A 12190-nucleotide genomic window follows, 5' to 3' on the forward strand; every position below is an offset into this window, starting at 1 on the left:
GGGCGGTGGGTACAGTATAGAAAAGTGTATAGCAGGGGCCTGGGGGTGCGTGCGGTATAGAAAAGTGTATAGCAGCGGCCTGGGGGTGCGTGCGGTATAGAAAAGTGTATAGCAGGGGACAGGGGGTGACTACAGTATAGAAAAGTGTATAGCAGGGGCCTGGGAGTGGGTACAGTATAGAGGGGAAGAGTATAGTGGGGGACTGGGGGTGGGTACAGTATAGAGAGGTAGAAGTATAGTAGGGGACCAGGCATGGGTGCCGTATAGAGGGGAGCAGTATAGTAGGAGCAGTATAGAGGGGGCCTGGGTACAGTATGGAGGGGAAGGGGACTGGGGGTGGGCACAGGGATAGGTACAGTATAGCAGGGCAGCAGTATAGTAGGGGACATAGCATAGGGTACAGTATAGGGAGCTGTAAAGCAGGGGAGCAGGGACCGGTGTAGTATAGCAGGGGACCTGGGATTGGGTACAGTATAGAGGGAGAGCAGTATAGCAGGGGACCGGGGCTGAGCCCCATATAGCAGGGGACCAGTATAGCACCTGGGGACGGGCATGGCGCCCCAGAGGTGCTATAGAGGGGTCTGGGTGCTACGTGTCCCGGGTTGACGGGGCGGACAGTGCCGGTGCTCCCCACCACCGCAGCTGGGGTCTGCCCCGTCCCATCCCACCCCACGTCCCCGTGGGGCAGCAGTGTGGGGGGAAGGCACAAGGTGGGTCTGCCTGGGTTTGGGGGGGGGGGGGCGCGTATGTGTGTGTGACGGCACTGTCCCCGCAGGCCTTCGCAATGCCCCACGCTGCTGGGACGTCATCCAGCCCCTGCTCTGCGCCGTCTACATGCCCAAGTGCGAGGACGGCCAGGTGGAGCTGCCCAGCCAGACCCTCTGCCAGGCCACCCGTGCGCCCTGTACCATCGTGGAGCGTGAGCGTGGCTGGCCCGACTTCCTCAAGTGCACGCCTGACCGCTTCCCTGAGGGATGCCCGGTACGGGGAGGGGGGGCGCACATAGAGGGAGACCCCACCATGCTGCCACGGGCTCCAAATCCCCATGGGGCAGTGGGAGCAGGGAAACGGTGGCTGTCCCCAGTCCTCCATGGGGGACTGATGTCCACCCCGGCAGCGCAGCCTTCGCCGTGGGGATGCCTCCTCCTCCTCACGGCATTGCTTCTCCTCCGGCAGAATGAGGTGCAGAACATCAAGTTCAACAGCTCGGGGCAGTGCGAGGCGCCGCTGGTGCGGACGGACAACCCCAAGAGTTGGTACGAGGATGTGGAGGGTTGTGGCATCCAGTGCCAGAATCCGCTTTTCACCGAGAAGGAGCACCGTGAGATGCACGTCTACATTGCTGCCTTCAGCTCCGTCACCATCTTCTGTACCTTCTTCACCCTGGTGAGATGCGGGGGGACGCAGGGAGGTGTCCCCAAAAGGGGACCGGGCACCAAGCTGTCCCTTTCTCTGCCCCCTGTCAGGCCACATTCGTTGCCGACTGGAGGAACTCCAACCGTTACCCCGCTGTCATCCTCTTCTACGTCAACGCCTGCTTCTTCGTGGGCAGCATCGGCTGGTTGGCACAGTTCATGGATGGCGCCCGTGACGAGATCGTGTGCCGGGCCGATGGCACCATGCGGCTGGGGGAACCCACGTACGTGTTACTTTTGTCCCCATCCCACCATAGCCACATGCCAAGAGGTGTCCCTGGGACCAAGGAGGGCTCTTGGGGTTTCCTGGCCTCTTGGGAGCATGGAGGATGCTCCATGGGGTAGGAGAGACACCATTCCTCCTCTGTGACCCCTCAGGAGGTGACCCTCCTGTCTCACCTCCCCCTGTAGCTCCAATGAGACACTCTCCTGTGTCATCATCTTCGTCATCGTCTACTACTCGCTGATGTCGGGTGTCATCTGGTTCGTCATGCTGACCTACGCCTGGCACACCTCCTTCAAGGCGCTGGGTACTACCTACCAGCCACTGCTGGGCAAGACTTCCTACTTCCACCTCATCACCTGGTCCATCCCCTTCGTCCTCACTGTAGCCATCCTGGCTGTGGCGCAGGTAACGGGACCATGATCCCATGTCCTGGCGGTTCCCTGCCAGGGTGATGTGCGTAGGGAGGGGTGGCCGCAGCCAACCGAACCCCCCGTCCCCATCTCTACCAGGTGGATGGTGACTCCGTCAGCGGCATCTGCTTCGTGGGGTACAAGAACTACCGCTACCGGGCTGGCTTTGTCCTGGCTCCCATTGGGCTCGTCCTCATCGTGGGGGGCTATTTCCTCATCCGGGGTAGGTTTGGGCTCACCCCGGTGTGGGGACGGGGGCATTGTGGGTGTCCCCCCTGCCCTGACCACTTCATCTCTCCACTGCAGGTGTCATGACGCTCTTCTCCATCAAGAGCAACCACCCCGGGCTGCTGAGTGAGAAGGCGGCCAGCAAGATCAACGAGACCATGCTGCGGCTGGGTAAGCAGGGCTCCATCGGCACCGTTTCCATGGGAATTTGGGTGGGACTGGGGACGTTTTGTCCCCTGAACCCAGACAGCCCCATCCCACCTTCCTAGGGGTGGCTGCAGTGGGGGACAAAGCTGTAGTGACAGCAGCACGGCCCCGGTGCAGCGTCTTTGTCCCAGTGTTGCTGGCGTCTAGCTAAACCAGGGATGTTCCACTTGTCTTCCAGGCATCTTCGGCTTCTTGGCCTTCGGCTTCGTCTTCATCACTTTTGGCTGCCACTTCTATGACTTCTTCAACCAGGCGGAGTGGGAGCGCAGCTTTCGGGAATACGTCCTGTGAGTGGGATGGGGACAGGAGGGCGAGTGGGACACTCGTGGCATCCCAGCACCTCAAGTTTAGCAGGGGACATTGCAGAGTGGAGAGCCCCGTGTCCCCCACCAGCGTTGCCACCATATCTCCACTCTGCAGAGCTGTGGGGTGTCGCTGGGTGTCCCCTTCCTTATGGCCACCGTCCTGTGTCTGTCCCCGCAGGTGCGAGGCCAACGTGACCATTGCCACGCAGACCAACAAGCCCATCCCGGACTGCGAGATCAAGAACCGGCCGAGCTTGCTGGTGGAGAAGATCAACCTCTTCGCCATGTTCGGCACTGGGGTCTCCATGAGCACCTGGGTCTGGACCAAGGCCACCCTGCTCATCTGGAAGCGCACCTGGTGCAGGTGGGACCCCGGGGATGTCACCCATCTTTGTGTGACCCTTTCTGCCCCTTCCAACGTCCTGAGGTGTTGGAGGTCATCCCCAGATTTTTGTCCGTCAGCTCAATGAGTTGTGGGCTCGCAGCAGACAGTGGTTTGGGAATGGGGTGGCCTCTCCCACTTTGCAGGTGTCTCGTGTCCTGTTTGTGGGACACCTCTATCCCCGGAGACCCATCCAACGCAGTCCACAGCCCTTGGTGTCTCTGTCCAGAGTGGAAGAGGGAGACGGGGAGGGTCCCTGTGCCCCCAGCTCCAATGCCTGGGGTTTTGTGTCTCCTGTGCCTGGGCTACCCCGTGTCCCTGCTCTGACCCACCGTGTCCCCAGGCTGACGGGGCAGAGTGACGACCAGCCCAAGAGGATCAAGAAGAGCAAGATGATCGCGAAGGCCTTCTCCAAGCGCAAGGAGCTGCTGCGTGACCCGGGCCAGGAGTTGTCCTTCAGCATGCACACTGTCTCGCACGACGGCCCCGTGGGTACGTGCCCGTGAGAGGTGGCCACCTCAGCAGCACCCTGGGGTCCCCACTGTCCCCTCCGCCTTGACTGGGCTGCCCTGTTGTCGTTGCAGCCGGTTTAGCATTCGACATCAACGAGCCGTCGGCCGACGTGTCCTCAGCGTGGGCCCAGCATGTCACCAAGATGGTGGCCAGGAGAGGAGCTATTCTTCCCCAGGACATCTCTGTGACACCCGTGGCGACGCCTGGCAAGTCCTTGGGGACCACATGGGGCATCTCTGCGGGGGGACAAGCCAGACTGAGGGGTGTTGGGGATGTGCAGGGAGGCAGAGCTGGGGGGGGCTGGGGCTGGCGGGGGGGCACAGGGCAGGATGAGGCCGTTCTCACCCATCCCATGTCCTGCAGTGCCGCCAGAGGAGAGGGCCAATCTCTGGGTGGTGGAGGCTGACGTCTCCCCCGAGCTGCAGAAGCGCAGCAGCCGCAAGAAGAAGCGGAGGAAGAAGAAGAAGGAGGTGTGCCCAGGCACCGAGCACTGCCTGGGGGGTTCTGCAGCCCCCCTGGCCCCCAGCGCCGTCCCTCGCCTGCCCCGGCTGCCCCCCCAGCCCTGCCTGGTTGCCTTCGCCCCTGACATCCTCCCAGGGCTCCCGCCCGGCCAGTCTGAAGCCACCTTCACTGGGGGGCCGTGGGATGGCTGCCGCAGACCCAATGTCTTCCACCTCATCAGCAACCCTTTCTGCCCCGAGAGCGGGTCCCCCGACGAGGAGAGCCCCGGCCCCAGCAGCGGGTGCCGGCAGCACAACGGGGGTCCGCTCTGGCCCCCTGACCCCGGCACCCTGCCCAGGACTCAGGGCCGACGGGCCGGCTTGGCCCCCATCCACTCTCGGACCAACCTGGTGGACGCGGAGCTGCTGGACGCTGATTCAGACTTTTAAGCTTGGCGGGATGTTGCAAGGGGACAGGGACACCTGGGGTGAGACCCAAAGACTCGTCCAGCATGGGCAGCCTGTGAGGGGTCACCGAAGCCCACCCCGTCCTGCCGAGGCCGGTCCCGAGCATCTCTCCGGCCCAGCCACGGCTGATTTCTCCCCTCGGAGGACAGCATTTCTCCCCACATCGCCCAGACAGACTCGATGCACATCCCAGCCTGGCAAGACACTGGCAGAAGGGTTTTGGGGTGTCCCCCCGCCACCAGCATTGCTGGGAGAAGAGAAATGGGATGTCGGTGGAACAGACCCCACCCAGGTCCTGCAGGGATTGAAGGAGAAGGGGGACATTGCCACCGACAGGGACGGGAGTGGGTGGCCCCCCCAGGACAGCGGTACCAGGCAGCGGGCGAGTGTAGGTCAGGGTAGATTTTGGTGAGCTTTGTCCCACGTCCCAGGGTGCTGGGACCTGCTGACACCCCTCGCTCGCCCTCTGCCCCCAACCACGGCTAGATGGTACGTAGAGCTTACAAACACTTGTGCCAGTAGGGTTTGTTTGTTGTTTTTTTTTTTTAATTTTTTAATCTTTGTATAATACACGAGATGTGATGGCCAGGCATGGCCTCCGCTCGGGTGCTGCGGCCGACAGCGGGATGAGCTGACCTCCCCCTCCCTCAGCGGCAGCAGCACCCCTGGGGTGCACCCGTTTTTCTGGGTGCAACCCTATTTCTTCAGGGGTCCCAAAGTGCCTTCCAGCTCCCCAGAGAGCTGAACCAGACCCAAAACAGAGGGTTGGTGGGACAGCAGTCTCTGGCCACGGGAGATGGGGAGCTGCATTGGGGTGCACGGGTGCTCCCCGAGCCACGATGCGAAAACAAAAAAAGAAACTTTATAATCCCAGGGCATGCAAGGTGAGCCGTGGTTGCCTTTGCTGTCTAGGTGCACCAACCCCCTGAGCAAAGCTTTTTATTATTTTTATTAAGAAAAACCCCCAAGTTACAGCGAACCCGGCCGAGCTCCGAGGCAGGAGGTCTCCAGTCCCTGCTGGTGTTTTGTATCTGTCCATTATCCCTGTACGTGTTTTTATTAAATCCTGGTAGGCTCCTGGCTTTCTTGCTATCCCGGTGACCTCCACGGGTTAATTTTTGCTGTGTAAAGGAAAACCCTCCTGTATCAGTATTAAATTTGCCAAGTTTCCATTGCCAGCGTCTGCCCTGGGCTCTTTGGGGAGGTATCGACTGTGGGGAAACGTTCTGGGGTTTTGTCCTTTCTCTTAAAGGGCTCCAACTGCTTTAAAAACTGCTTTAAACTGTTTAAAGACCCCCATCCCAGCTGTTTCACCCGCAGAAGGCAGGTGTGAGGGGATGGAAACGCCTGTGGCTGCTATGGGGTCTGTTTGGGGGGACATTCACTGGGCTTTGGCAGCAAAGTGGGGGGGGTTGGGGGGGCCCTTTGCCAGCAGATGGCACTACGGGCTTAAATATCCCCAAACCCACAGTTGGGTGGCCCCAATTTTGGGGTGCTGCTGGGTGCCTCAGCTGGAGTGGAGTCTGTAGGGTGCAGGGGCACCCGCTGCTTCCCTCAGCACCAGGCGATGGGCTGTGCGGACAGTGCTTTTGGGGACAAAACACTGCTTTTAGAAAGTGTCTTTTTTTTTTATTTCGCTTGGGGGCGAGGCATCCGTGTGTTCGGTTATCCCGGAGACCAAGCACCCCTCTGAAATTTGGGTGGAATTGGCCAGTGAAAATTGCCTTGTTCTGATGGTTTTTGGTGAGCAGGATGGGCCAACCCTACTCTGCTGCCATCGCAGGGCTCTGCACTGGTGCAGGTGGGCAGCAGGAAACTGGAGTAAAGGCTGGTTTGTCTGGGGTGAAACAGAATGTTTCTCTATATTAATTTTATTTTTGTAGGCTTCTTTTTTTCTCCTAATTTTATTTTTGTGGGCTTCTTTTTTTAAAAGAAAAATGCATTGAAGCAGCTGTTCCTAAATGATATGTTGTTTTGGAACAAAAAGCTAAAATACTTAATTTTGGAAACAACGGGAGCCATCCTGACCCCACCACAGCCCCTATGTTTTCCCCCAGGCACCAAAAAAGGCCCCTCGATTTGGCACACAGGGACAAAGAAGTGTTTTTTTAAGGAAGAAAAAAGCACTTATCTTGGGAAGCACCACGTTTTCCTCACAAAGGTGCTCAGAAGATGGAACCAGCTCTTTGCTCTAGTGGGAAAAATGAGAAGCAACCACCCAAACCCACCATTTAAACAGGGTTATGATTAAATCATCCTGGTTAAAAGGGACAAATTCAGCCCAACTTCTCACGCCTGCTGTGCCCGGAGCATCCTGCCCTGGCACTGGTCCGGGAGCACTGAGCATCCCCACCCAAAAGTGGCCGGTGGTCCCACTTAGCACCATGGGTGCTCGTAGCATACGCTGCTCGGGATCAGGTTCCACAGGGGAGTAAGAATTAAGAATAAGAAGGCAGGGAGGTGCTTTTGCCACTGTTTCGGCTCCAGGGGATTTTTCTCCAGCTGTGGGACTGGGTTGGGGACGGGTAGCGCAGCAGCTGCCAGCCGCCACCGTGGGTTTCCCTGACCCATGCAGCTCATCGGGAAACCACAGCCAGGAAACCACTAATGTGAGCAGCAAAAGCCGTGCGGTTGCCCGCAGCAGTGCTAACACCCGTGACGTGGGTTAGGGGAAGGGACCGGAGACCCCCGGGGTGGCCAAGCCAGCTCCGACGGAGGAGATCTCTCCCCCGGGGCAGTTTTATTAGGGACAGGGACAAGGCTGGACAAGGGTCCCCTCCATCCTCAGCACCCTCACACTGGAGTTCGGGCCGCTGCTTCTCCCCATGCTGCGTCCCCTGAACCTTTCCCCAAGAGCATCTTCTCTCTCTAACTCCTTCAGCATTGGGGAAGGTCACTGGCTAGTTTTAAGGTCCCGAGGGACAAATCTCCTCCCTTGAGTGACCCAAATGTCACCCACTCAGCTCCTTGGCTGGCAAAACCCAATTAATTTCCCCAGCTGTACATCGAGTATCCTCAGGAAAGAAAGGGAAGAGCTCAAATGGTCACACGTAAATAACATCCTCTTATTTATTATTCTTTTCCCTTTCGGTGAGGAGCAATATTGCAGGCTCCACTTTACATTACAAAGGAGCAAAGAGCCCTTCCTCTTCCCCCTGCCTGCCCTCCCATTGTGAAACGGCTTTAATATCTTCCAGTTATTCTTTTAAGCCCATTTCCTAAGGAAACGAGGCTCATACGATTACATGCCTATGCATGTGTCTGTCTGTCTGTCCGTCAGGCATCCCCCCGGCAGAGTACTCAGCTGAGCTCAGCAGAAAGGCTGCAGACTTGCAGGTAAAGATTGTAAAGATTTCATGAAAACTGAGCGCAAGGAGAGGAATTCCACACATGCATGCACCCCTATCCCGCTGTTCTGAGTTTAAGTGGGTTTTGGGAGGCGCAGGAGATAAAAATGTGGAGGGTCACACTTCTCCCTGAACACCCCTGAGAGTGTTCATCAGGGCAAGGCAGGGAGGTTTCAAGGAATCTGGATAATATTCACTATGAATACACTTAACCGCTCGCCCCCGGGGACAAATGTCGGCACTATCTGGCCATCTGGTTGCCTTTGCCATAATTAAATGAATGAAAACTACGACAGCGCAGGCCGGTCGCAGGGACTTTGCCAGAACAAATCAATAGCTGCAGTAAAAACGGATTGCTCATATCAAATGTCCAAATGCCATGAGGCAGGGGTAGGCTGAATCATCTTAAAAATCATATGTGTTGTACAGGAGGTACAATTAGAAGATCTAGTATTATAGGGTGGTATCGACTGCTAGTTTGGGATTATATATATCTCAGCAAGATGACTACTGTGTCTGTCGGCTTACAGTAGGGTATCAGAGTCTTAAAGAATTGAAAAACTTCCATATAAATCTCTTTTTTTTTTCTCTTTTCTTCACGTCTGGAAGGCTCAGCCTGTGTAGCCGTGCTGGGTGAAGCTCCCCTGCTCTGCCCCTGGATCACTGCGTGCCGCGGGGCTGTACAGCAGCCTGTACCATCCCTGTTAACAGAGGCTCGGCTGCTTTTAATTGGGATCAGGGAGGTGAAGAGCATCCACGCCGAGCAGTCTTGCCCTCCATCACTAACCCCAGCACACACTTGGCTGCTGGCTTGATTTTCCAGTGCTGCTTTTAAGACTGAACATCACAGGAACGGGCAAATCCAGCCTGTGAAAGTGACAGGGGCTCTGCTGACCCAGTAACCGGCCCGGTCTCCTCCTAGGCAGGCGTCCGGCATCACCGCACAATGCCAGCCGTTCCCCACGGTGCAGTGTAGTCAGATGGAGGATTTCAGGGCAATATGGCAATTCACAAGCCGAATGGCTCAGCCACGCTCCATTTTGCAGCTGCTGTGGTGGAGGAAAACCTGGGTTTTCTTTGTTTGTGCAAGATCAACGCATGGGTGTCTGCACCAGAGCACACCCGTGTCTGCCTAGGTTTTCCTCCACCCTTCCCTCTCTGATTATCACGTGCCAGGGAGCAAAGAGGACAGAGACGACTACGAAATGTCTGACATCGGTGTCTAATCTCACTCTTCCCTCACCTTTGGGTTATGATACGCTCCATTTGGGGGTTTATGTGTGCTGGTTCCCAGGCAGCGCAGGCATCTGCCTGTGCCCTGCCTCTGCTCCACGCCACGTAGTCCCTTCAAAGCAGGATCCTGCACGCCAGGCCCCGCCAGCAGCACTGCGGGTGTTGTGTGGTGGACTGGGTCCAGCTTGGTTCCACCACGTGTGGCGTGCTCGTCCCCAGCCTGTCTGGGAAAGAGGTATTTCCACGCCAGCAGGTCAGGCACAGGCGAAACAGGCTGGTGACCACAGCTGAGCCTGTCCTTACAGCTCTGGGAGAGACCGCAGCTATTTTACTCCTTTTCTGGCTTATTTTGTTGTTTGTAGTCATCATTGGTATGAGAAACCAGGCTGTTGCCCATGCAGATCTACGTGCAGCCACGGCTCTCAAGGGAAAGGCTCTTGCCTTTCCGAGGCTGCTTTTTCCGAAGATGCCCAATATCTACTTTCAGGCAAAGGCAGCCCTGCCTCACTGCCCGTCTCCTGTCCCTCTTGCCGTCTTCCACACGCGCAGCATGGGGAAGGAGCCAGCCCGAACCTCTCTCGTAGGCACCGCTGGCGCCGCTCTCACAGAGCCCTGATTGTTTGAACCACTCAGTCCTCTCTAACCAAACGGCCTCTCCCTTCCTCTCCTGATATCCGTTGTTTTTCCAGATAAATCATCAAGTACAGCCTAGCACATTGCTCCGGTTGTGCGGATGGTTTGCTGGACCTCTGGCAAGCTGTGATATCATCTATTTGCTCAGTGGACGAGCAGTGGTTTGTGCCCCGATGTTATGGAGGCATGTCCAATTAGTGCTGGTGTGTTTGGGCACGCTAACATTAGTATATGACTTTTTTTCCAGGAAAACACCATCCCTGTCAGTAACCCCATTTGAGGACTGCACTCTTTAAAAGGCGACCAGGGCAAGTGCAGTGATGATCCTATGCTGAGCCAGGTGGGCGATGCACGGCTGGGGTGTGGGTAGCGCAAAGGACCAAACTCAGGGTCAGGATTTTGCCCAAGCGGCAGATTCCCCCAGGTCAGGCATGAGCAAAACAACCTGGCATTTTTTCTGTTGGACTGTGGGATCTATGGCACCATGAGACGACAACATCTGGAGGATTTCTGCCCCGGGCATTGGCACTGCCGAGTGGGGCTCCAGGTCAGCACAAGCCCCACTCCGCAGCAGAACTGTGGCACTACAGGAGCTGGGGCTTTGCATGGAGTCTGCTCTTGTCTTATGACTGCAAGAAACTTGCAGCGTATATCAAAGGGGAGGGATATTCATCGGCTACAACTTCAAATCCCTCCCACAGCAGCTTTCAAAGAGTTTTGTTTTCAAAGGCCTCTTCTGAGACTGAAATCTGCCCTGAGACTGAGCTTTCTGATCTGAGGGAGAGGGAGAAATGTGCTGGGAAACCCGCAGGCAGATTCTGATTTCACTTCAGTAAGGAAATAGCATTACTTGAACGAAGTCGGGACTTCTCCCTGGCACTTTCCATGCACAAAGTAATGTGCTTCTTTTCCTTTAACTTCAACCCCCCTCGCACATTCCTCCCGTCATCCTCTCCGCTGCCTCTGGTACAGGGTTGCCTTTGGAGCCCATTAAATGCTTTACAGCCCTTTCTCGCCTCGCCTCCGTCCTAGGCATTTTCCAGTCCAGCTGCCACCCCTGCATATAATGAAACCGTTTTTCCTCCTGTCCCCAGTGAGTTTTTACCAACGCAGCGTGCCATCAGCTGCTGACCTGGTTCTTCCTCTCCAAGTGTGAAATCCTCCTTCGGCTTCTCGGGTTTTGCTGCCTCCCTCCCTTGATCGGTCCTCTGCCTGTGATTTTGGGGAGTTTTCTGTGTGCTCCCCCTCTCTGTGTGCCCCATCTCGCAGCCTGCTCATCTCAAACACCGAGCTCACCCAGGGCTTGCAAGTGACTCAAAGATTCTGGGCTGTGGGTGTTAACTTGGGAATCGGAAACTCCGCCAGTCGTGGCAATCTTGGCATTGTTTTGTCCTGCACGTTTCTAACTTCTGGCATTTCTGGTGGATCCTGAAACTCCCCTCAAGCTTGCAGTATTTCACGCCTCTCCATTTTCCAGGCTCCTCTGCATCCCTCCTGCTTGGCCGATGACATCCCCTTTTGGGATCAAGAAATTGTCCTTTTGCCTCCAACCGTCCTGACGTGTTGGACACGACCTCCCGCCCCTCGAACGAGACAGAAACGTTGCGCTCACACAGCCCCAAACACACATGCTTCAGTCCTTGGCTTGTGCCCAGACACTGCATTTATCCTAATAGCGATAATAATGAAAAAAACCCCCAAGGATGGGATTGAATTCCCCTTCCCTAAGAGGAGCTTTCCTGAAGAACTGGATTTAGAGAAACGTGGCTCATTACTGGCTTTTGTTTGTATGAAGGCCCCTGAAGAAAGGCTGACCCACAAAGGGGCTCTGTGGGCTTGCAGAACCTGGCAGGACCGCAAGTTTCTGGGCTCTCTGATCCCGCGCTCTCCTTGCCAGAACCCCTTGGCTCCTCGTTTTCAAGGGTTTATGCTTGTGGAGGAGCAGCGGGCCCGGGGGAGCAGCCTGACACAGGGCCTTGCGCTGGGAGGTGCTCAGAGGCCTCCGACCGGTGGCACGACGGGCACGGACTGAAACACAGAAAATTCCACTAAAATGTGAAAAAAACCCACAAACTTCTCCACAGGGAAAGAGGTCAAACGCTGCACCGGCCACCCCCAAAGGGCGTGGGGGCCGCTGGAAGCCCCTACAAGCCGGGCGGCGGCTCCGGCCGGCCCTGACGGGGCTGCGCCTCCCGCCGCCGCCATTCCGCGCCTCTGCCCCGGGCGGGCGACAGCGGCGGGACGGCGGCGAGGCCCCCACCGGGACTACACTTCCCAGCAGGCCCCGCGCCTCGCGGCAGGTAGGCGGAGCGCGGCGGGAGGCGGCGCGGAGTCTGCCGGGAGTTGTAGTCGCGGCGTGGGGGCGGGGGGGGGGGGGGCGCGG

The 12190-nt window shown here is 57.1% G+C and overlaps 1 protein-coding gene across 1 annotated transcript; it reads left to right on the top strand.

The window, feature by feature from the left end:
- Positions 1-783: 783 nt before the first annotated feature.
- SMO (smoothened, frizzled class receptor) lies at positions 784-4576 on the top strand. The gene is made up of 11 exons (XM_010568789.1): positions 784-981; positions 1177-1386; positions 1467-1639; positions 1827-2046; positions 2151-2274; positions 2358-2450; positions 2665-2773; positions 2970-3155; positions 3517-3665; positions 3758-3892; positions 4050-4576. Exons 1-11 carry the CDS (start codon positions 835-837, stop codon positions 4574-4576), a joined length of 2073 nt encoding a protein of 690 aa, XP_010567091.1. The 5' UTR covers positions 784-834.
- Positions 4577-12190: the final 7614 nt, after the last annotated feature.

The sequence above is a fragment of the Haliaeetus leucocephalus genome, unplaced genomic scaffold, assembly GCF_000737465.1.
Source record: "Haliaeetus leucocephalus isolate CR32 unplaced genomic scaffold, Haliaeetus_leucocephalus-4.0 Scaffold257, whole genome shotgun sequence".
Classification (NCBI taxonomy): domain Eukaryota; kingdom Metazoa; phylum Chordata; class Aves; order Accipitriformes; family Accipitridae; genus Haliaeetus; species Haliaeetus leucocephalus.

Coding starts and splice junctions, on each gene's coding strand:
- SMO (XM_010568789.1), top strand. CDS start 835: ATGCCCAAGTGCGAGGACGGCCAGGTGGAGCTGCCCAGCCAGACCCTC. Junction 2,275..2,357: donor GGGCTATTTCCTCATCCGGG/GTAGGTTTGGGC, acceptor TCTCCACTGCAG/GTGTCATGACGCTCTTCTCC. Junction 3,666..3,757: donor CTCGCACGACGGCCCCGTGG/GTACGTGCCCGT, acceptor TTGTCGTTGCAG/CCGGTTTAGCATTCGACATC.